Source organism: Entelurus aequoreus, linkage group LG14, assembly GCF_033978785.1.
Source record: "Entelurus aequoreus isolate RoL-2023_Sb linkage group LG14, RoL_Eaeq_v1.1, whole genome shotgun sequence".
Lineage (NCBI taxonomy): Eukaryota > Metazoa > Chordata > Actinopteri > Syngnathiformes > Syngnathidae > Entelurus > Entelurus aequoreus.
The window spans coordinates 52,106,134-52,130,930 of NC_084744.1; the positions used below are offsets into that span (position 1 = coordinate 52,106,134).

A 24,797-nucleotide genomic window follows, 5' to 3' on the forward strand; every position below is an offset into this window, starting at 1 on the left:
GTGATATCATGTGCGATACAAGCAGTCTTGCAATATGTTTACTTATGTGATATCATGTGCGATACAAGCAGTCATGCAGCGTGTTTACTTGTGTGTGATATCATGTGCAATACAAGCAGTCCTGCAGCGTGTTTACTTCTGTGTGATATCATGTGCAACACAAGGAGTCCTGCAATGTGTTTACTTGTGTGTGACATCATGTGCGATACAAGCAGTCCTGCAGCGTGTTTACTTGCGTGTGATATCTTGTGTGATACAAGCAGTCCTGTAGCGTGCTTACTTGTGTGTGATATCATGTGCAACACAAGCAGTCCTGCAGTGTGTTTACTTGTGCGTGATGTCATGTGCGAAACAATCGGTCCTGCAGCGTGTTTACTTGCGTGTGATATCATGTACGATACAAGCAGTCCTGCAATATGTTTACCTAAATGTGATAGCATGTGCGATACAGACAGTCCTGTAGTGTGTTTACTTGTGTGTGATATCATGTGTGATACAGACAGTCCTGTAGCGTGTTTACTTGCCTGTGATCTCATGTGCAATACAAGCAGTCCTGCAGCTTGTTTTCCTGTGTGTGATATCATGTGCGATTCAAGCAATCCTGCAGTGTGTTTACTTTTGCGCGATACCATGTGGAATACAAGCAGTCCTGCAGCGTGTTTACTTTTGTGTGATATCATGTGCGATACAAACAGTCCTGCAGCATTTTGACTTGCGCGTGATAACATGTGCGACACAAACAGCCCTGCAGCCTGTTTACTTGTGTGCGATATCACGTGCGATACAAGCAGTCCTGCAGCGTGTTTACTTGTGTGTGATCTCATGTGTGATACAAACAGTCCTGCAGCATGTTTGCTTGTGTGTGATATCATGTGCGATACAAGCAGTCCTGCGGTGTGGGTTTTTATGCAAACATGGATAGCCAGTTAACATATAAAAGTCCTCCACTAACCACACAATTTCTTCTATTTTACTAAAGTCATTTACAAAATCAATGTGCTAGGCTATAGGCTACTAGGAGCTAGCAGCTACACAACATCTAAGCACACTCTAGCACACAAGCTAGACATATGTAATCATCATTGAACAATAAAACAGCACACATGTCAATACAAACTATGACATAATGATAGTTGTGTAATACTTACACATACAAATGCTGCATGTCTGTTTTGGTGCCCCCTGCTGTTGATGTCCCTCCCCTGCTGCTTTCTCCATACTGTCTAGTTTCCATGGTTTCCAAGGGAATGCGCGAGTGACTGAGCACACCTGATTGCAATCATCTCCACCCTACTGACCAGACACACCTGTGGTTGTGGGATCTTTCCCGTGAGTCTTGTCACGCTTTCCACGCCAACTCCGCCTGTTAGTATTTTGGCCGCTTGTATTTTTGTGTTTTTGGATATCTAATCGGTCCTCCTGGCTTCCCCTTGAGACCACCATTCCTTTCCAGTTTTCTATTTCCCCCCCACCCCCATCTAAATTTCACTCCTAGTTTATTCGTGCCACCGGCTCTACCGCCTGTGACATTGATTTTGTTTTCCTACCCCTTATGGCGTCATTAGCTTGTTGTTGTTATGCTGGTACCTCCAGGCCAGTATTGTCATTTTTGTTATCACTTGCATTTTGTGAGATTAGGTCCTGTTTTTTTGGGGGGGGGTTTTTTATGGGGGGATCCAGCCTGAAGAAAAACGTAACAACAAAGTCTCCAAGGCAGACGCATATTACACTAAACACAAATATAAATGCAACACTTTTGTTTTTGCTCCCATTTCTCATGAGTTGAACTCAAAGATCTAAAACAAAAGAGATCTTTGGATCGGGAAGTAATCGTGACTCGATGTTGATATCGACAACTGATATATGTCTTTAGGATCGGGAGCTAATCGTGACTCGATGTTGATATCGACAACTGATATATGTCTTTAGGATCGGGAACTAATCATGACTTGACGTTGATATCGACAACTGATTTATGTCTTTAGGATCGGGAACTAATCATGACTCGACGTTGATATAGACAACTGATATGTCTTTAGGATCGAGAACTAATCATGACTTGACATTGATATCGACAACTGATTGATGTCTTTAGGATCGGGAACTAATCATGACTTGACTTTGATATCAACAACTGATATATGTCTTTAGGATCGGGAACTAATCATGACTTGATGATGAAATTGACAACTGATTTATTTCTTTAGGATCGGGAACTAATCATGACTTGATACTGACATAGACAACTGATATATATCTTTAGGATCGAGAACTAATCATGACTTGACGTTGATATCGACAACTGATGTATGGCTTTTGGATCGGAACTAATCATGACTCGACGCTGATATCGACAACTGATATGTGGCTTTTGTATCGGGAACTAATCATGACTTGACGTTGATATCAACAACTGATAGATGTCTTTAGGATCGGGAACTAATCATGACTTGACGTTGATATCGACAACTGATATATGTCTTTAGGATCGGGAAGTAATCATGACTTGACGTTGATATCGACAACTAATTTATGTCTTTAGGATCGGGAACTAATCATGACTTGATGATGAAATTGACAACTGATTTATGTCTTTAGGATCGGGAACTTATCATGACTTGACGTTGATAGACAACTAATTTATGTCTTTAGGATCGGGAACTAATCATGACTTGACGTTGATATCAACAACTGATAGATGTCTTTGGGATCGGGAACTAATCATGACTTGACGTTGATATCGACAACTGATATATGTCTTTAGGATCGGGAACTAATCATGACTTGACGTTGATATCAACAACTGATAGATGTCTTTGGGATCGGGAACTAATCATGACTTGACGTTGATATCGACAACTGATATATGTCTTTAGGATCGGGAACTAATCATGACTTGATGAAATTGACAACGGATTTATGTCTTTAGGATCAGGAACTAATCATGAATCGACAACTGATTTATGTCTTTACGATTGGGAACTAATCATGACTTGACGTTGATATCGACAACTGATTTATGTCTTTAGGATCGGGAACTAATCATGACTTGACGTTGATATCGACAACTGATTTATGTCTTTAGGATCGGGAACTAATCATGACTTGACGTTGATATCGACAACTGATATATGTCTTTAGGATCGAGAACTAATCATGACTTGACGTTGATATCGACAACTGATATATGTCTTTAGGATCGGGAACTAATCGTGACTCGACAACTGATTTATGTCTTTACGATTGGGAACTAATCATGACTTGACGTTGATATCGACAACTGATTTATGTCTTTAGGATCGGGAACTAATCATGACTTGACGTTGATATCGACAACTGATTTATGTCTTTAGGATCGGGAACTAATCATGACTTGACGTTGATATCGACAACTGATATATGTCTTTAGGATCGAGAACTAATCGTGACTTGACGTTGATATCGACAACTGATATATGTCTTTAGGATCGGGAACTAATCGTGACTCGATGTTGATATCGACAGCTGATATATGTCTTTAGGATCGGGAACTAATCGTGACTCGATGTTGATATCGACAACTGATATATGTCTTTAGGATCGGGAACTAATCGTGACTCGATGTTGATATCGACAACTGATATATGTCTTTAGGATCGGGAACTAATCGTGACTTGACGTTGATATCGACAACTGATTTATGTCTTTAGGATTGGGAACTAATCATGACTCGACGTTGATATCGACAACTGATATGTCTTTAGGATCGAGAACTAATCATGACTTGACGTTGATATCGACAACTGATTTATGTCTTTAGGATTGGGAACTAATCATGACTCGACGTTGATATCGACAACTGATATGTCTTTAGGATCGAGAACTAATCATGACTTGACGTTGATATCGACAACTGATTTATGTCTTTAGGATCGGGAACTAATCATGACTTGACGTTGATATCGACAACTGATATATGTCTTTAGGATCGGGAACTAATCATGACTTGATGATGAAATTGACAACTGATTTATGTCTTTAGGATCGGGAACTTATCATGACTTGACGTTGATAGACAACTAATTTATGTCTTTAGGATCGGGAACTAATCATGACTTGACGTTGATATCAACAACTGATACATGTCTTTGGGATCGGGAACTAATCATGACTTGACGTTGATATCGACAACTGATATATGTCTTTAGGATCGGGAACTAATCATGACTTGACGTTGATATCAACAACTGATAGATGTCTTTGGGATCGGGAACTAATCATGACTTGACGTTGATATCGACAACTGATATATGTCTTTAGGATCGGGAACTAATCATGACTTGATGAAATTGACAACGGATTTATGTCTTTAGGATCGGGAACTAATCATGAATCGACAACTGATTTATGTCTTTACGATTGGGAACTAATCATGACTTGACGTTGATATCGACAACTGATTTATGTCTTTAGGATCGGGAACTAATCATGACTTGACGTTGATATCGACAACTGATATATGTCTTTAGGATCGAGAACTAATCATGACTTGACGTTGATATCGACAACTGATATATGTCTTTAGGATCGGGAACTAATCGTGACTCGATGTTGATATCGACAACTGATATATGTCTTTAGGATCGGGAACTAATCGTGACTCGATGTTGATATCGACAACTGATATATGTCTTTAGGATCAGGAACTAATCGTGACTCGATGTTGATATCGACAACTGATATATGTCTTTAGGATCGGGAACTAATCATGACTTGACGTTGATATCGACAACTGATATATGTCTTTAGGATCGGGAACTAATCGTGACTCGATGTTGATATCGACAACTGATATATGTCTTTAGGATCGGGAACTAATCGTGACTCGATGTTGATATCGACAACTGATATATGTCTTTAGGATCGGGAACTAATCGTGACTCGATGTTGATATCGACAACTGATATATGTCTTTAGGATCGGGAACTAATCATGACTTGACGTTGATATCGACAACTGATTTATGTCTTTAGGATCGGGAACTAATCATGACTCGACGTTGATATCGACAACTGATTTATGTCTTTAGGATCGGGAACTAATCATGACTTGACGTTGATATCGACAACTGATATATGTCTTTAGGATCGGGAACTAATCATGACTTGATGAAGAAATTGACAACTGATTTATGTCTTTAGGATCGGGAACTTATCATGACTTGACGTTGATAGACAACTGATTTATGTCTTTAGGATCGGGAACTAATCATGACTTGACGTTGATATCAACAACTGATAGATGTCTTTAGGATCGGGAACTAATCATGACTTGACGTTGATATCGACAACTGATATATGTCTTTAGGATCTGGAACTAATCATGACTTGACGTTGATATCGACAACTAATTTATGTCTTTAGGATCGGGAACTAATCATGACTTGATGAAATTGACAACGGATTTATGTCTTTAGGATCGGGAACTAATCATGAATCGACAACTGATTTGTCTTTACGATTGGGAACTAATCATGACTTGACGTTGATATCGACAACTGATTTATGTCTTTAGGATCGGGAACTAATCATGACTTGACGTTGACATAGACAACTGATATATGTCTTTAGGATCGAGAACTAATCATGACTTGACGTTGATATCGACAACTGATGTGTGGCTTTTGGATTGGGAACTAATCATGACTCAACGCTGATATCGACCACTGATATGTGGCTTTAGGATCGGGAACTAATCATGACTTGACGTTGACATAGACAACTGATATATGTCTTTAGGATCGGGAAGTAATCATGACTTGACGTTGATATCGACAACTGATTTATTTCTTTAGGATCGGGAACTAATCATGACTTGACACTGACATAGACAACTGATATATGTCTTTAGGATCGAGAACTAATCATGACTTGACGTTGATATCGACAACTGATATATGGCTTTTGGATCGGAACTAATCATGACTCGACGCTGATATCGACAACTGATATGTGGCTTTTGTATCGGGAACTAATCATGACTTGACGTTGATATCGACAACTGATATGTGGCTTTTGTATCGGGAACTAATCATGACTTGACGTTGATATCGACAACTGATATATGTCTTTAGGATCGGGAACTAATCATGACTTGATGTTGATATCGACAACTGATTTATGTCTTTAGGATCGGGAAGTAATCATGACTTGACGTTGATATCGACAACTGATATATGTCTTTAGAATCAGGAACTAATCATGACTTGACGTTGATATCTACAACTGATATATGTCTTTAGGATCGAGAACTAATCACGACTTGACGTTGATATCGACAGCTGATGTATGTCTTTAGGATCGGGAAGTAATCATGACTTGACGTTGATATCGACAACTGATATGTGGCTTTTGGATTGGGAACTAATCCTGACTCGACGCTGATATCGACAACTGATATATGGCTTTTGGATTGGGAACTAATCATGACTCGACGCTGATATCGACAACTGATATGTGGCTTTAGGATCGGGAACTAATCATGACTTGACGTTGACATCGACAACTGATATATGTCTTTAGGATCGAGAACTAATCATGACTTGACGTTGATATCGTCAACTGATATATGCCTTTAGGATCGAGAACTAATCATGACTTGACGTTGATATCGACAGCTGATGTATGTCTTTAGGATCGGGAAGTAATCATGACTTGACATTGATATCGACAACTGATATATGACTTTTGGATCGGGAACTAATCATGACTCGACGCTGATATCGACAACTGATATGTGGCTTTTGGATTGGGAACTAATCATGACTCGACGCTGATATCGACAACTGATATGAGGCTTTTGGATCGGGAACTAATCATGACTCGACGCTGATATCGACAACAGATATGTGGCTTTTGGATCGGGAACTAATCATGACTCGACGCTGATATCGACAACAGATATGTGGCTTTAGGATCGGGAACTAATCATGACTCGACGCTGATATCGACAACTGATATGTGGCTTTTGGATCGGGAACTAATCATGACTTGACGTTGACATCGACAACTGATATATGTCTTTAAGATCGAGAACTAATCATGACTTGACGTTGATATCGTCAACTGATAGATGTCTTTAGGATCGGGAACTAATCATGACTCGACGTTGATATCGACAACTGTTATATGGCTTTTTGATCGGGAACTAATCATGACTCGACGGCGATATCGACAACTGATATGTAGCTTTAGGATCGGGAACTAATCATGACTATAGGCTACTAACAGCTACACAACAGCTAAGCACACAATAGCATACATGCTCAACATACGTAATAATCATTGAACAATAAAACAGCACATTTGTCAATATAATCGAGTACCAAAAAATTATAGTTGTGTATTACTTACACATACAAAATCTCCATGGCAGAAGCATATTACAAAGTATCCAGTAACAAACGTGTCCACATCATTCAACTTACTGCGTCATGAGCTTTACTTCATGAATTATTGTGACCACTAGATGTAAACAAAAAAAATGAAGACCACTCCACTTCAACTTAAAGACAGCATAAGTCCATTTCAGACAGTTCATAATAAATAGGTTAGTGTTTCTCGTACCTACCATTGTCCTCCGTTTGACCCATTTCACCTGATCAAACCTTTTCTAACATCCCGCACTACTAAATAATACGAGCACGGATGATGTTCGGATCCAATCCCAATTAAACACCTTGAGAACGCTTGAAAAGTGCGAGAGCGTCCCTGAGCTCTTGTTGTCAGCTTGTAAATAAGCTTTAATAAGTAAGAAGCAAAAGTATAATTGTATCACAATATCACAGAGGGCTGCACTATTTTTACAAGCGGCCTAATTAAAAGTGACTTAAGGCATGATTAACGATTTGTCTGGCTGCAGGTAATTATCTCTCAGCGAGGAGCGGCGCAGATCAAATCAACGCAGAGATCTAGATTAAAAAAAAAAAGTCCATACGAACCCGGATTGAAAATAACGACGGAATTTGGGGATTTTTGCAGAACTCTAAAAGTGAAATGATAGAAGATATGCTTTTAAAGCAATTTATACTCTTTTTAATTGCATTTCAGATATTAAGTCATGGATGGCAGATCACTTTCTACAGGTTAACCAGGACAAGAAGTCTTAGTCATCGGGCCCTGAGACCCTGAGGGAGAAACACATATCAAAACTACAATTATTGTCTTTAACACCATCAAAATCTGGGCGTGGTTTTCGACTCTGACCTTAGTTTTATATCACATGTAAAAAAATAACAAAAATAGGTTTTTATTAGAGATGTCCGATAATGGCTTTTTTGCCGATATACGATATTCCGATATTGTCCAACTCTTAACTACCGATTCCGATATCAACCGATGCAGATATATACAGTCGTGGAATTAACACATTATTATGCCTAATTTTGTTGTGATGCCCCGCTGGATGCGTTAAACAATGTTACAAGGTTTTCCAAAATAAATCAACTCAAGTTATGGAAAAAAATGCCAACATGGCACTGCCATATTTATTATTGAAGTCACAAAGTGCTTTTTTTTTTTTTTTAACATGCCTCAAAGCAGCAGCTTGGAATTTGGGACATGCTCTCCCTGAGAGAACATGAGGAGGTTGAGGTGGGCTGGGTTTGGGGTAGCGGGGGGTGTATATTGTAGCGTCCCGGAAGAGTTAGTGCTGCAAGGGGTTCTGGGTATTTGTCCTGTTGTGTTTATGTTGTGTTACGGTGCGGATGTTCTCCCGAAATGTGTTCGTCATTCTTGTTTGGTGTGGGTTCACAGTGTGGCGCACATTTGTAACAGTGTTAAAGTTGTTTATACGGCTACCCTCAGTGTGGCCTGTATGGCTGTTGACCAATTATACATTGCATTCACTTGTGTGTGTGAAAAGCCGTAGATATTATGTGATTGGGCCGGCACGCAAAGGCAGCGCCTTTAAGGTTTATTGGCGCTCTGTACTTCTCCCTACGTCCGTGTACACAGCGGCGTTTTAAAAAGTCATAAATTTTACTTTTTTAAACCGATACCACATTTTATAGCATTTATCGGCCGATAATATCGGCAGTCCGATACTATCGGACAGCTCTAGTTTGTATCATCTTAACAATATAGCCACAGTTCGCCCGATTCTCTCTCAGGGCAACACGGATGCTTTTATTGCAAGTCGTATAGATTATTGTAACGCCCTGCTTTCTGGTCTTCCTAAAAAGGTGACAGCACCTTTACAATTACTCCAAAATTCAGTGGCACGTGTCATGACGAAGACCAGAAGGCGGGCTCACATTACACCAGTTTTAAAATCTCTGTATTGGCTCCCCCGTGTGTTTCAGGATCCATTTTAAAGCTTCTTCTTATGGTTTATAAATGTTTTTTTTATGGTATTGGGATTTGCTTTTACCCTATGATCCTCCGGCACTCATCTCCTAATTATTCCAAAAGTCAGGACACAAAAATTGACCTGTTTTGCCACAATACCCAGCAATATGTTTGGAGGAGAAAAGGTGAGGCCTTTAAAGGCCCACTGAAATGAAATGTTCTTATTTAAACGGGGATAGCAGATCCATTCTATGTGTCATACTTGATCATTTCGCGATATTGCCATATTTTTGCTGAAAGGATTTAGTAGAGAACAACAACGATAAAGTTCGCAACTTTTGGTCGCTGATAAAAAAGCCTTGCCTGTACCGGAAGTAGCGTGACGTCACAGGTTGTGGAGCGCCTCACATCTGCACATTGTTTACAATCATTCCCACCAGCAGCGAGAGCGATTCGGACCGAGAAAGCGACGATTACCCCATTAATTTGAGCAAAGATGAAAGATTCATGGATGAGGAACGTGAGAGTGAAGGATTAGAGTGCAGTGCAGGACGTATGTTTTTTCGCTCTGACCGTAACTTAGGTAAAAGGGCTCATTGGATTCCACACTCTCTCCTTTTTCTATTGTGGATCACGGATTTGTATTTTAAACCACCTCGGATACTATATCCTCTTGAAAATGAGAGTCGAGAACGCGAAATGGACATTCACAGTGACTTTTATCTCCACGACAATACATCGGCAAAGCACTTTAGCTTTGGAGCTAACGTGATAGCATCGTGCTTAACTGCGGATAGAAACAGAAAAAACATGCCCCTGACTGGAAGGATAGACAGAAGATCAACAATACTATTATTACTTCTACTCTCAGGAGACACTGAACTAAACCCTGGACCTGCAACCACACGGTTAATGCTGTCCAGCCTGGCGAAGCCTAGCAATGCTGTTGCTAACGACGCCATTGAAGCTAGAGCTATGCTAAAAACATTAGCTCTCCACCTACGCCAGCCCTCATCTGCTCATCACCACCCGTGCTCACCTACGTTCCAGCGATCGACGGCGCACTTCACCACGATCATCGGTGCGGTCGGCGGCCCGCAGACGGAGGAAGTCAACCCAGACACCGGTGAGGACAGCGGCGCAGTGGCGCGGCGGCGGACGGCGTTGTGTTGCTGTAGCCAGCCGCTAATACACCGATCCCACCTACAGCTTTCTTCTTTTCTGTCTCCATAGTTCATTAAACAAATTGCAAAAGATTCACAAACACAGATGTCCAGAATACTGTGGAATTTTGCGATGAAAACAGACGACTTAAGCTGGCCACCGTGCTATTCCAAAATGTCTGCTACAATCCGTGACGTCACGCGCAAACGTCATCATACCGAGACGTTTTCAGCCGGATATTTCCCGGGAAATTTTTTAAATTGCTCTTTATAAGTTAACCCGGCCGTATTGGCATGTGTTGCAATGTTAAGATTTCATCATTGATATATAAACTATCAGACTGCGTGGTCGGTAGTAGTGGCTTTCAGTAGGCCTTTAATCCCAGGAACACCACACCTACCGTCAAGCATGGTGGAGGTAGTATTATGCTCTGGGCATGTTTTGCTGCTAATAGAACTGGTGCTCTACAGAGAGTAAATGGGACAATGAAAAAGGAGGATTACCTCCAAATTCTTCAGGACAATATAAAATCATCAGCCCGGAGGTTGGGTCTTGGGCGCAGTTGGGTGTTCCAACAGGACAATGACCACAAACACATGTCAAACGTGGTAAATAAATCAGGCTAGAATGAAGGTTTTAGAATGGCCTTCCCAAAGTCCTGACTTAAACGTGTGGACAATGCTGAAGAAACAAGTCCATGTCAGAAAACCCACAAATGTAGCTGAAATGCACCAATTTTGTCAAGAGGAGTGGTCAAAAATTCAAGCAGAAGCTTGTGGATGGCTACCAAAAGCGCCTTATTGCAGTGAAACTTGCCAAGGGACATGTACCCAAATATTAACATTGTATACCGTATTTCCTTGAATTGCCGCCGGGAATATAGTATTCGCCTGCCTAGAATTACAGCCGGGTCAAACTCGTTTCGCAAAATAATTAGCGCATGCTTGGCACTTCCGCCGGGTCAAATATGAGTCATTAAATTACTCCCGCCTCCTGGTGGTAGAGGGCGCTAGTGAGCCTTCTTGCGACTACCAGTACTGCAGAAGACCGGTGCTGCAGAAGAAGACAACAAACAGCAAGCGTGAGCAGCGATTGTTTGCTTGCACTTTTACCATGGAGGATTACATATCTAAAATAAAACAGTTTTCTAAACTGGACTTTCAATCGAAGCAGGAGGTAATAATTAAAGGAATATCTCCAGAGACTTTTAAAACTGAAGAAAGATAAGGAAGACTGCTTTTGATCAGAAGCAGCTGCACATGGACACCATTTATAAGTAAAGGTAAGACCATAATAACGTTTTTTTAATTAAATGTACTTTTCATGATAAGGTAAGCGCCGGAGTGAGAAGAGGTTTTAAAATAATTAGCGCATGCTTGCCCATCCCGCATGCTTTTGGTAAGCGCAGGAGTGAGAAGAGGTTTTAAATTAATTAGCGCCCCTGCGGCTATTCAAGGAAATACGGTATATTAGCATTGTATACTCTTGACCCAGCAGATTTGGTCACATTTTCAGCAGACCCATAATAAATTCATAAAAGAAGCAAACTTCATGAATGTTTTTTGTGACCAACAAGTATGTGCTCCAATCACTCTATCACAAAAAAATAAGAGTTGTAGAAATGATTGAAAACTCAACACAGCCATGACATTATGTTCTTTACAAGTGTATGAAAACGTTTGTCCTACTTGTATTTTATACTGTATCTCTACACATGGTTTTTACTATTTTATAAGTTTTCTTCTTTTTATTTTCCAACGTTCCTCAGATGAGCCATCTGCCTCAGGGGTTATCACCCGTGATTGTAGGGGTGCTTTTGTGTCAGCGTCCTGGTGGCCATGGTCTGGCGACCTCCTGGTGCAGATGGCTCCTGTGATAGTGTTTCCTCACATGTCTCCTCTGTACTCAGCCATGCAATCAATTTGTCCATATAGTTGCATTGTGTGTATGTGTGTGTGTGTTTGTTTGGTATTAACTTTGTAAAGCATGTTGCATTTCTTTTATGTATGAAAAGTGCTTTATAAATAAAGTTTGATTGATTGATTGATAAAGACCCAGCACCTACCTTTGAAGAAGCAGTCCTTGCTGTGGACCACGTAGATCCGCCTCCTCTCCAGGCAGGCACTCCTGTAAACCTCGCAGTGGTTCTCGTAGAAGCGTCCGTCCGAGCCGCACACCGGCACAAAGGAGGGCCGGCACTGTTCCTGGCAGACGCACTCGGCCCGCCCACTGCCCGCCATCAGGACGCACTGGCGACCGCGGCCGCAGTAGGTCCTCCGGCAGGCACCGCCGTCAGGGTCGGGGGATGCTGGGAGGAACGACAGAAAAGACTGTAAAAACCAGGTATTGATGGCTAAACTCTAAAAGGTCGACATTTGATCCAGATCCGGAATATAAGGTGTTTTCCTGAGGGGCAATTGTTTCTTGCCTCCGAGCCCAAAGTGGTTCAGGTTTTTTTTATGCATGAGGAATGTGGTCTTAAAAATTAAATAAACTCTAAATTAGGGTGTGGAGCAAAGGTCACCGCCTCTGTCTATGGTGCTGAGGACGAGCACCATCGGATGGATGTGCTGACGGCGAGACACAGCTGACAGGTGATTAGATTTCCCAGGTGGTACGTGTTAATCTAATCATATGTTGTCTTTAACAGTGAGCGGCCGAGAGCAGGTGGGGAGAGAGGATACGGACGTGACTGAAAAGTCACGTTCTGCGGGGGAAAAACTTTGAGAAAATCTATGTGCATTAAAAACTTTGTTAAAAACTGCACACTTGGCTTTTGTGCCGTGTTTACAGTGGAACTGCTAGGAAGCAACTTCCACATAGGTGTGTACCGATCCGATATCTTTTATACATTTTTGCTGATATCAGACCAATGTCTGATACCAGCAAAAAGACAAATTTTATTGGGATGCATCTAAAGCAGGGGTCACCAACGCGGTGCCCGTGGGCACCAGGTAGCCCGTAAGGACCAGATGAGTAGCCCGCTGGCCTGTTCTAAAAATAGCTCAAATAGCAGCACTTACCAGTGAGCTGCCTCTATTTTTTAAATTTTATTTATTTACTAGCAAGCTGGTCTCGCTTTGCTCGACATTTTTAATTCTAAGAGAGACAAAACTCAAATAGAATTTGAAAATCCAAGAAAATATTTTAAAGACTTGGTCTTCACTTGTTTAAATAAATTCATTAATTTTTTTACTTTGCTTCTTATAACTTTCAGAAAGACAATTTTAGAGAAAAAATACAACCTTAAAAATGATTTTAGGATTTTTAAACACATATACCTTTTTCCCTTTTAAATTCCTTCCTCTTCTTTCCTGACAATGTAAATCAATGTTCAAGTCAATTTTTTTTTTTTATTGTAAAGAATAATAAATACATTTTAATTTAATACTTCATTTTAGCTTCTGTTTTTTCAACGAAGAATATTTGTGAAATATTTCTTCAAACTTATTATGATTAAAATTAAAAAAAAATATTCTGGCAAATCTAGAAAATCTGTAGAATCAAATGTAAATCTTATTTCAAAGTCTTTTGAATTTATTTTAAAATTTTTGTTCTGGAAAATCTAGAAGAAATAATGATTCGTCTTTGTTAGAAATATAGCTTGGTCCAATTTGTTATATATTCTAACAAAGTGCAGATTGGATTTTAACCTATTTAAAACATATCATCAAAATTCAAAAATTAATCTTAATCAGGAAAAATTACTAATGATGTTCCATAAATTCTTTTTTAAATTTTTTCAAAAAGATTCGAATTAGCTAGTTTTTCTCTTCTTTTTTTCGGTTGAATTTTGAATTTTAAAGAGTCGAAATTGAAGATAAACTATGTTTCAAAATTTAATTGTCATTTTTTTCGTGTTTTCTCCTCTTTTAAACCGTTCAATTAAGTGTAAATATCATTAATTATTAATAATAACAGAGTTAGAGGTAAATTGAGCAAATTGGCTATTTCTGGCAATTTATTTAAGTGTGTATCAAACTGGTAGCCCTTCGCATTAATCACTACCCAAGAAGTAGCTCTTGGTTTCAAAAAGGTTGGTGACCCCTGATCTAAAGCATTAAGCCCTATGTCCACCCTTTTTACTGGCGACTACTCCGCCCACATTTTTCAACCCACTTCAACCGCTCCACCATCACAAGGGTCCTCTTGATTAAGAAAAAAAACAAAGTTGTTTTTTGAACTGAAAAAATTCCCCGTTTTCCCGAAATTCCAGGAATTCCATTTCTCAATTCAACATGTCACTACTTCCACACCAACCATTTCAAGTCATTCAGACCATTCAAGTGTTTTACCTTTTAAAAAAAAATATCCAGATTTTCCCGAAATTCCCAAATTTTGGGGAAATTTCCCATTTAAATCAATGGGACGTTCTTAATAGTTCGACAATTCCCACATTTTTCATCTGATTCAAACCGTTTCACCTTCAAAATATTCAGCCTGTTCAGGAATTCTGTCCTCTACTTCAACAATTCTAAAAAAAAAATCCCAGATTTCCCATAACTCCTTTTTTTTTTTGTATTTGCCCCATTCAAAATGAATTGGCCATTTTCCAAACTTCCACAATCCCCACATTCTTCAACCCATTCAAACCATTCCACCTTCAACACATTCAACTCATCCTAGACATTCAAAACTACCATTTTTCCACGTTCAACAAATTTCCAGGAATTCCCGTTTTTTGGTAACCTATTCCCACCCTTCTTAAGTTTGACTACTTCTTTCACATCCACCATCAAAACACTACTCTTATTCAGGACAAAAAACCAAGTTGGTTAAGGAACTATAAAACATTCCCTGTTTTCCTGATATTCCAGGAATTTCTCAATTACAAACTGTTACTAATTCAAATTTCTTGACCGATTTAAACAATTCCAACACAAACCATTTCAACTCATTCACACCATTCAAGTTTTTTACCATTTAAAAAACAAAATTCAGATTTTCCCAAAATTCCAAATTTTTTGGGAAATTCCCTTATAAATCAATGGGGCATTCTTCAAAGTTCCACAATTCCCACATTTTTCATCTGATTCAAACTGTTCCAACTTCAAATTATTCAGCCTGTTCAGGAATTGTGTGTTGTACTTCCACAATTAAAAAGACAATATCCCGAATTTCCCATGATCGAGGCCACTATTTGGATGATTTCTGGCTACCATTTTTCCACGTTCAACAAATTTCCAGGAATTCCCGTTTTTTGGTAACCTATTTCCACCCTTCTTAAGTTCGAATACTCCTTTCACATTTTTCAACCCATTTCAAACGTTCCACTGTCAGAAGACTCCTCTTATTCAGGACAAAAAAGAAGTTGGTTAAGGAACTATGAAAATTCTCAGTTTTCCCGATATTCCAGGAATTTCTCAATTAAAAACCGTTACTAATTCAACATTTCTTGACCGATTTAAATACTTCCAACACAAACCATTTCAACTCATTCAGACCATTAAAGTTTTTTACCATTTAAAAAGAATAAATCCAGATTTTCCCAAAATTTCAATTTTTTGGGGAAATTCCCTTTTAAATCAATGGGGCATTCTTCAAGTTCCACAATTCCCACATTTTTCATCTGATTCAAACTGTTCTAACTTCAAATTATTCAGCCTGTACAGGAACAATTAAAAAAAAAAATCCCGGATTTCCCATGATTGAGGCCACCATCTGGATGATTTCTGGCTACCATTTTTCCACGTTCAACAAATTTCCAGGAATTCCTGTTTTTTGGTAACCTCTTCCCACCCTTCTTAAGTTCGAATACTCCTTTCACATTTTTCAACCCGTTTCAAACGTTCCACTGTCAGAAGACTCCTCTTATTCAGGACAAAAAAGAAGTTGGTTAAGGAACTATAAAAATTCTCAGTTTTCCCGATATTCCAGGAATTTCTCAATTAAAAACCGTTACTAATTCAACATTTCTTGACCGATTTAAATACTTCCAACACAAACCATTTCAACTCATTCAGACCATTAAAGTTTTTTACCATTTAAAAAGAATAAATCCAGATTTTCCCAAAATTTCAATTTTTTTGGGAAATTCCCTTTTAAATCAATGGGGCATTCTTCAAGTTCCACAATTCCCACATTTTTCATCTGATTCAAACTGTTCTAACTTCAAATTATTCAGCCTGTACAGGAACAATTTAAAAAAAAAAATCCCGGATTTCCCATGATTGAGGCCACCATCTGGATGATTTCTGGCTACCATTTTTCCACGTTCAACAAATTTCCAGGAATTCCCGTTTTTTGGTAACCTATTTCCACCCTTCTTAAGTTCGAATACTCCTTTCACATTTTTCAACCCATTTCAAACGTTCCACTGTCAGAAGACTCCTCTTATTCAGGGCAAAAAAGAAGTTGGTTAAGGAACTATAAAAATTCTCAGTTTTCCCGATATTCCAGGAATTTCTCAATTAAAAACCGTTACTAATTCAACATTTCTTGACCGATTTAAATACTTCCAACACAAACCATTTCAACTCATTCAGACCATTAAAGTTGTTTACCATTTAAAAAGAATAAATCCAGATTTTCCCAAAATTTCAATTTTTTGGGGAAATTCCCTTTTAAATCAATGGGGCATTCTTCAAGTTACACAATTCCCACATTTTTCATCTGATTCAAACTGTTCTAACTTCAAATTATTCAGCCTGTACAGGAACAATTAAAAAAAAAAATCCCGGATTTCCCATGATTGAGGCCACCATCTGGATGATTTCTGGCTACCATTTTTCCACGTTCAACAAATTTCCAGGAATTCCCGTTTTTTGGTAACCTCTTCCCACCCTTCTTAAGTTCGACTACTTCTTTCACATTTTCCAACCCGTTTCAACCCGTTCCACCGTCAAAACACTCCTCTTATTCAGTACAAAAACCAAGTTGTTATTATTATTATTATTATTAAAATCATTATTTTGGGTTTGTACCAAAAATGTTGTTTTGTTGTACTGTTTCGGTGCAATGATGTTAAAGTTCCATTACATTTTGTATCCGACGTTCGAGGCGCGAGTGTCGGTCATAATTGGGATGATAAAAGTTTCATAATTAGGATGATAAATGTTTCATAATTAGGATGATAAATGTTAGCTTGGCTAGCCTGCGCGGCGACTGCTCTTTTATCGTAATGTAGCTTCTATTCCATAATTACGAATGCGCTCTTGGTAGCATGCCAGGTATCCTCGCTCGGGGGGCCAGACATTCATTTCCTCCTTATCCAGTGGAATTATCGTCGGGGGTCCGTGGGAAATGCAAAGGAGCCGCCTCCCCCGGCGACCTTTGTGTTCACGCCAAGGTCGCCGGCGATTACAAGACGGTTAGTTTTCTCCGAGCGTGTTAGATTAAACGCTTAGCACGGCAGCCTCGGGCGGCACTCACCCGCCAGCCGCTCTTCTTTCTTACTTCTGAAAAAAAAAAAACCCTCGGAGAACCTCCTCATCCCTTCCCCTGCCTCCCGTCTCGGCAGCGATGAAGACGCGCTAAGATAACGGCTACGAAAAAAGAAAAAAAAAGATAAAGGCGACAAGCGAGGATAATCGTTAGCTACACGCATGACATTTACGCTCGCCTTTGTCTCTGGGCTTGTTTAAACGGCTAAAAATGTCATGTGGTAATCCTGCCCGTCTAGGCGGTCAGGATTGTTCTTTTTACTGGTCATTCCAGTCCTCGGGGAACGGACGTTTTTTTTATTGCGCACGGTAATCACGCCTCTGCAGGACCACGCCGCGTTTTGTCTCCGCCACAATTGCGCTGCGGGGGCTAGACGGGTCTGACATTTGGCCGTCTTTTCTTTTTGACAGCCAGAGATCTTCATTTGCTTCCGTGCCAGCCTAAGTGGATCAGAGCATCGCCGCCAGTAAGAGGGCGCCATCTCGCCACTAAGCTCCCGCTCAAAAGACGCCAGCATACTTTAGAAGTATCAGTGAGTACTTCTAGAAGTATCAGTGAGTACTTCTAGAAGTATCAGTGAGTACTTCTAGAAGTATCAGTGAGTACTTTGAAGGATCAGTGAGTACTTTGAAGTATCAGCAAGTTTTTAGGAAATATTCTCTGACAAAGTTGCAACAAAGTACTGCACACAAAAGGTTGAAAGCATGTCAAAACACTAATACGATTCCGTATGAGGATTCGATTCAGAATCGATTCTTAATTCAACACGATTCTCGATTCAAACCGATTCTTTCAATGTATTATTTGGTATACTATTTATATATCATATTATAATATTTTTGATGCTATATATTAAGGGTGTGAATCTTTGGGTACCGAATGATTCGATCAGATTCCGAATCCTGGGGTGACGATTCGATTCAGAATCTATTCTTAATTCAACACGATTCTCGATTCAAACTGATTCTTTCAATGTATTATTTGGTATACTATTTATATATTATAATATAATATTTTTGATGCTATATATTAAGGGTGTGAATCTTTGGGTACCGAATGATTCGATCGGATTCCGAATCCTGAGGTGACTATTCATTTCAGAATCGATTCTTAATTCAACACGATTCTCGATTCAAACTGATTCTTTCAATGTATTATTTGGTATACTATTTATATATTATAATATATTACAATATTTTTTAAGATATATATAAAGGGTGTGAATCTTCGGGTACCGAATGATTCGATCGGATTCCGAATCCTGGGGTGGCGATTCGATTCAGAATCGATTCTTAATTCAACACGATTCTCGATTCAAACTGATTCTTTCAATGTATTATTTGGTATACTATTTATATATTATATTATATTATAATATTTGTGATGCTACATATTAAGGGTGTGAATCTTTGGGTACCGAATGATTCGATCGGATTCCAAATCCTGGGGTGACGATTCGATTCAGAATCGATTCTTGATTCAAACAGATTCTCGCAATGTATTATTAGGAATAATATTTATAATGAAACTTTTATAAAACAGGTTACAGGTTTTTAAAAAAATGGTTGCACGGAGATGGCCTATAAACCTCTTTAAAAATTGATTGTTATTAAAAATAATATAATACCTTGTTCAGTCGATTTTTTACAATTATGAATCCATTTAGAATCTGGATGAGTAAGAATTGCGATTCGGATGTGAATCGATCTTTTTGTGCACCCCTATTGTATACATTAAAAGTGTTGAGGATAAATGGTAAATGGGTTATACTTGTATAGCGCTTTTCTACCTTCAAGGTACTCAAAGCGCTTTGACACTATTTCCACATTCACCCATTCACACACACATTCACACTCTGATGGCGGGAGCTGCCATGCAAGGCCCTAACCACAATCAGGAGCAAGGTTGAAGTGTCTTGCCCAAGGACACAAAGAGGTTGGTAGCAGGTGGGGATCGAACCAGGAACCCTCAGGTTGCTGGCATGGCCACTCTCCCAACTACGCCACGCCGTTCCCATTATACAGTATATATTAAGGGTGTGAATCTTCAGGTAACGAATGATTCGATCTGATTCCGATTCCTGGGTGACGATTCGATTCAGAATCGATACTTGATTCAAACCAATTCTCGCAATGTATTATTTGGTATAATAATTAATAAAACTTTTATAAAACCTGTAGTTTAAAAAAAAAAGATTGTTCTGTTTGCATAGATATGGCCTAAAAACATTGTTTTAAAAAGTGATTCTTATTAAAAATGATAAAATACCTTTTTTAATCGATTTTTTAAAATTACGAATCTATTTAAAATCGGGATGAATAACAATTGGTGCACCCCTATTGTGTATATTCAAAGTTTTGATGCTATATATTAAGGGTGTGAATCTTCGGGTACCGAATGATCCGATCTGATTCCGAATCCTGGGGTGACGACTCGATTCAGAATCGATTCTTGATTGAAACAGATTCTCGCCATGTATTATTTGGTATAATATTTATAATGAAACTTTTAAAAAACAGTTTACTTGTTTAAAAAAAATATTTTTCTGGTTGCATGGAGATGGACTAAAAACTTGTTTTAATAAATTTTTTAACGTTTAAAAATAACAAAATACCGTATTTTACGGACCATAGGGTGCACCGGATTATAAGGCGCACTCCCGATGAATGGTCTATTTTTGATCTTTTTTCATATATAAAGATTATAGGGCGCATTAAAGGGGTCTTTTTTTTTTCTAAATGTAAAACTTCCTTACATAACATGTAATGGTGGTTCTTTGGTGAAAATGTTGCATACATTATGTTTTACAGATCATCTTCAAGCCGCTTTCTGACAGTCGATTCCGGCTGCGCCGTTTTGTGGGCGGTCTTATTTACGTGGCTCACCTTGGACAGCGTCTTTTTTCCGTCATCTTTGTTGTAGCGGTGTAGCGTGCAAGGACGGGAGTGGAAGAAGTGTCGAAAATGGAGCTAACTGTTTTAATGACACTCAGACTTTACTTCAATCAATAACGGAGCAGCATCTCCTCATCGACCGGAACTCTCTAATAACTAAAGTTCCTTGGGTGAATAATGTAGACTCACTACACCGGTATGTTTTAGCACTTTCATGGCGAGTCTACTGACAGATATAAGTAAGAACTTTACACTACTTTATATTAGAAATGGCAACAGCGGAGGATGAATGTCCCATAACAAGAAGATAGAGTAAAAGAAGGAGCTTATAGACTACAATGTCGGCACGGACTACAATGGCGGACGCGTGGACATTTTCAAGACATACAGATCAGCAGGTACCAGAAGGTAAGAAAAGTTGCTTTTGCATAATATTGCGTAACAAAACGCCAGATAATATGTCTTACCTTATACACACACCATAATAATACTCGTATGTTGAAGCACAGTACAATCCATCAAGCGGTGCGGCTTCATAGCTGACCAAAGTCGTACTAAAACACTTTGATAGATTTTTGAGCGCCGTTTGTAATGTTCTATATTTTCAATGGAACATACAAAATGTTGGTGTTATAGTAGATTTTATTTTATTTGTAAAAAGCACGTTACATTGAGTAAACAACCTCAAAGTGCTACAGTGTATTAAACAAAATAAAAATTATAAAAAATAAATAAAAAATTAAAACTAGAAAAGCCAAATGCTAGAACTAGTATGCATATATATATATAAAAAAAAAGGCTTTTTTAAAAATAAGGGTTTTTAAGCCTTTTTTAAAAGCATCCATAGTCTGTGGTGCCCTCAGGTGGTCAGGGAGAGCATTCCACAGACTGGGAGCGGCGGAGCAGAAAGCCCGGTCTCCCATTGTTCGTAGCTTTGTGTTGTTTACTTGAGTCATATCGCAGTCTACACATATCTCTTATGTATGACTTCCATCTACTGGTCACACTTATCATTACACCATGTACCAAATAAAGTAGCTTCGCGGTCGGTAAGCACAACCAGAATTATGCCGTACATTAGGTGCACCGGGTTATAAGGCGCACTGTCGAGTTTTGAGGGGAAAAAAAGGATTTTAAGTGCGCCTTATAGTCCGGAAAATACGGTACCTTTTTTAATCGATTTTTTAAATTATGAATCCATTTCGAATCGGGATGAATAAGAATTGCGATTCGGATGTGAATCGATATTTTTGTGCACCCCTATTGTATATATTAAAAGTTTTGATGATATATATTAAGGGTGTGAATCTTCGGGTACCGGATGATTCGATCCGATTCCGATTCCTGGGGTGACGATTCGATTCTCGCCATGTATTGTTTGGTATAATAATTATAATGAAACTTCTCCAAAACAGGTTATAGGTTAGAAAAGTTAATTTTGGTTGCATGGAGATAGCCTGAAACATATGTTTTTAAACTGACACTTGAAAAAAATCAATCATTTAAAGATTACTTATATAGCCATTAATCAAAAATGTCTCAAAGGGCTGCACAAGCCCTTTGAGACATTTGTTTTTATTTGTTTAACATTGTTTTGTTTTTAAAGATGGATCGATTCAGAATTAGGATGAATAAGAATCGCAAATTGGACGTGAATCACTTTTTTTGGCGCACCTATTAAACACCATAAATCAAACTGTCTTGTAATTTCTCATACGTCTTTATAAAACATGTAGTGTAACTTTAGGATTTTTATGTGAATTATTAAACAAGTAGCTGTCCGTAAGGTAATATTGAGGTGTCTAAGGATTATATAAATGTATGCTATCATGTCTTGTAAAACTTTTATAACACAACCCACAGGGGGCGCCAAAAACCTCAGAAAGTCCCAAAGGTGTCATTTGAACCTTTGAGGCCACCATCTGGATGAATTCTGGCTACTTTTGTTTATGAATGATTCTTGCATGAAGCCCTCGCCACCGCTGCTAACATGAGTTGCTATCGTCAGCCCACAGAAGTTGCCCGGCGCCTTCAAGGAATGACGAGCATGCCATGGCCAGAAGGCCTGTGTGGCCCGAGCGTGGAGGAGATACCAGGAAACAGGACACAGGCGGGCTATCTGCTGCAAATGGACCTCTGGCAGCGTATTAGTATACATGTCCATGCCCGAGATGTCCAGTAAGAGGAGCCGGGAGGGACAGATTAATATACATTAATATTAATACACAGCCTGAAGCTTGTATCAACACTAGGGGTGCTGCAGCGCCCTCTTGTGGAAATGTCAGTAACTTGCAACAATACTTCTCTTTTGCGTGCCTATTTTGTTAAGCAGGCAAAATAAACACATTTGCGTGTAGTTACAAATATCGCCATTGAAAAGTGGCCAAACACTCACATCAGTTACAAAAATTGACAATAAAAGTTAAGACGCAACACTAAGCAGTGCACTCAAATGCCGTAGTTGTGTTATTTTGATTATGTTACGTTTGTTGCACAATTCTAAAAAATACTATGCTCATACTCATTTAAACCAAGTAATGTACAAACCCTAAAACCAGTGAAGTTGGCACGTTGTGTAAATGGTAAATAAAAACAGAATACAATGATTTGCTAATCCTTTTCTACCTATATTCAATTAAATAGACTGCAAAGACAAGATATTTAACGTTCAAACTGGTAAACTTTGTTATTTTTTGAATATATTCGCTCATTTGGAATTTGATGCCTGCAACATGTTTAAAAAAAGCTGGCAAAAGTGGCAAAAAAGACTGAGAAAGTTGAGAAATGCTCATCAAGAACTTATTTGGAACATCCCACAGGTGAACAGGCTAATTGGGAACAGGTGGGTGCCATAATTGGGTATAAAAAAAAACTACCATGAAATCCTCAGTCATTCACAAACAAGGATGGGGCGAGGGTCACCACTTTGTGAACAAATGCGTGAGCAAAGTGTCGAACAGTTTAAGAACATTTCTCAACCAGCTATTGCAAGGAATTCAGGGATTTCACCATCTTCAGTCCGTAATACCACCAAAAGGTTCAGAGAATCTGGAGAAATCACTGCACGTACCATTGAATGCCCGTGACCTTCGATCCCTTTAGGCGGTACTGCATCAAAAACCATGTGTAAAGGATATCACCACCTGGGCTCAGGAACACTTCAGAAAACCACTGTCAGTAACTACGGTTTGTCGCTACATCTGTAAGTGCAAGTTAAAACTCTACTATGCAAATCAAAAGCCATTTATTAACAACACCCAGAAACACTGTTGACCCCCCCTCCCCCCCTCCGTGCGTCGGTTGAGCGGAAGAGTTAGTGCTGCATGGGATTCTGGGTATTTGTTGTGTTGTGTTTATGTTGTGTTACAGTGCAGATGTTCTCCAGAAATGTGTTTGTCATTCTTTTTTGGTGTGGGTTCAAAGTGTGGCGCATATTTGTAACGTAACAGTGTTAAAGTTGTTTTATACGGCTATACCGTCAGTGTAAGGTGTGTGGCTGCTGAGCTAGTACGCCTTACTGTCACTTACGTGAGCAAGCTGAAGCTGCATTCTACATGTGGACGAGCAGGTACACTGTATGGGCAGGCTGAAGAGGGCGCTAAAAGCAGTGCCATCACGCCCTGATATTCGGGAGTCTCCCGGAAATAGTGAGAGGGTTGGCAAGTATGACGCTATCCAGCGCCATTCATTCAAAACTCGCGGGCCGCACTAACATCAAATTTCCATATTAAAGTGCGTGTGTCCTAGACCCCTGGTTAACATAGCACAAAGCAATTTAAGCTTTGTATGCGGTGTTTTTCATTTTAAATTTTAATTTTTTTTTTGTGGCTCCCATTATTTTCTTTAATTTGTGAAACTTGCCAAAATGGCTCTTTGAGTGGTAAAGGTTGCCGACCCCTGTTCTAGGCGCAAAGTTCAAAAGCCAACATCTGTGATGGTATGGGGGTGTATTAGTGCCCAAGGCATGGGTAACTTACACATCTGTGAAGGCACTATTATTGCTGAAAGGTACATACAGGTTTTGGAGCAA

The 24,797-nt window shown here is 39.1% G+C and overlaps 1 protein-coding gene across 2 annotated transcripts in view; it reads right to left on the bottom strand.

The window, feature by feature from the left end:
* fstl4 (follistatin-like 4) overlaps positions 1-24,797 on the bottom strand; it is a 404,450-nt gene that overhangs the window by 209,178 nt on the left and 170,475 nt on the right. For both annotated transcript variants that reach the window (XM_062070160.1, XM_062070161.1), the window contains one exon: positions 12,556-12,798. In XM_062070160.1, coding sequence (XP_061926144.1) covers positions 12,556-12,798 — 243 coding nt within the window. The remainder of the gene's footprint in view (positions 1-12,555; positions 12,799-24,797) is intronic.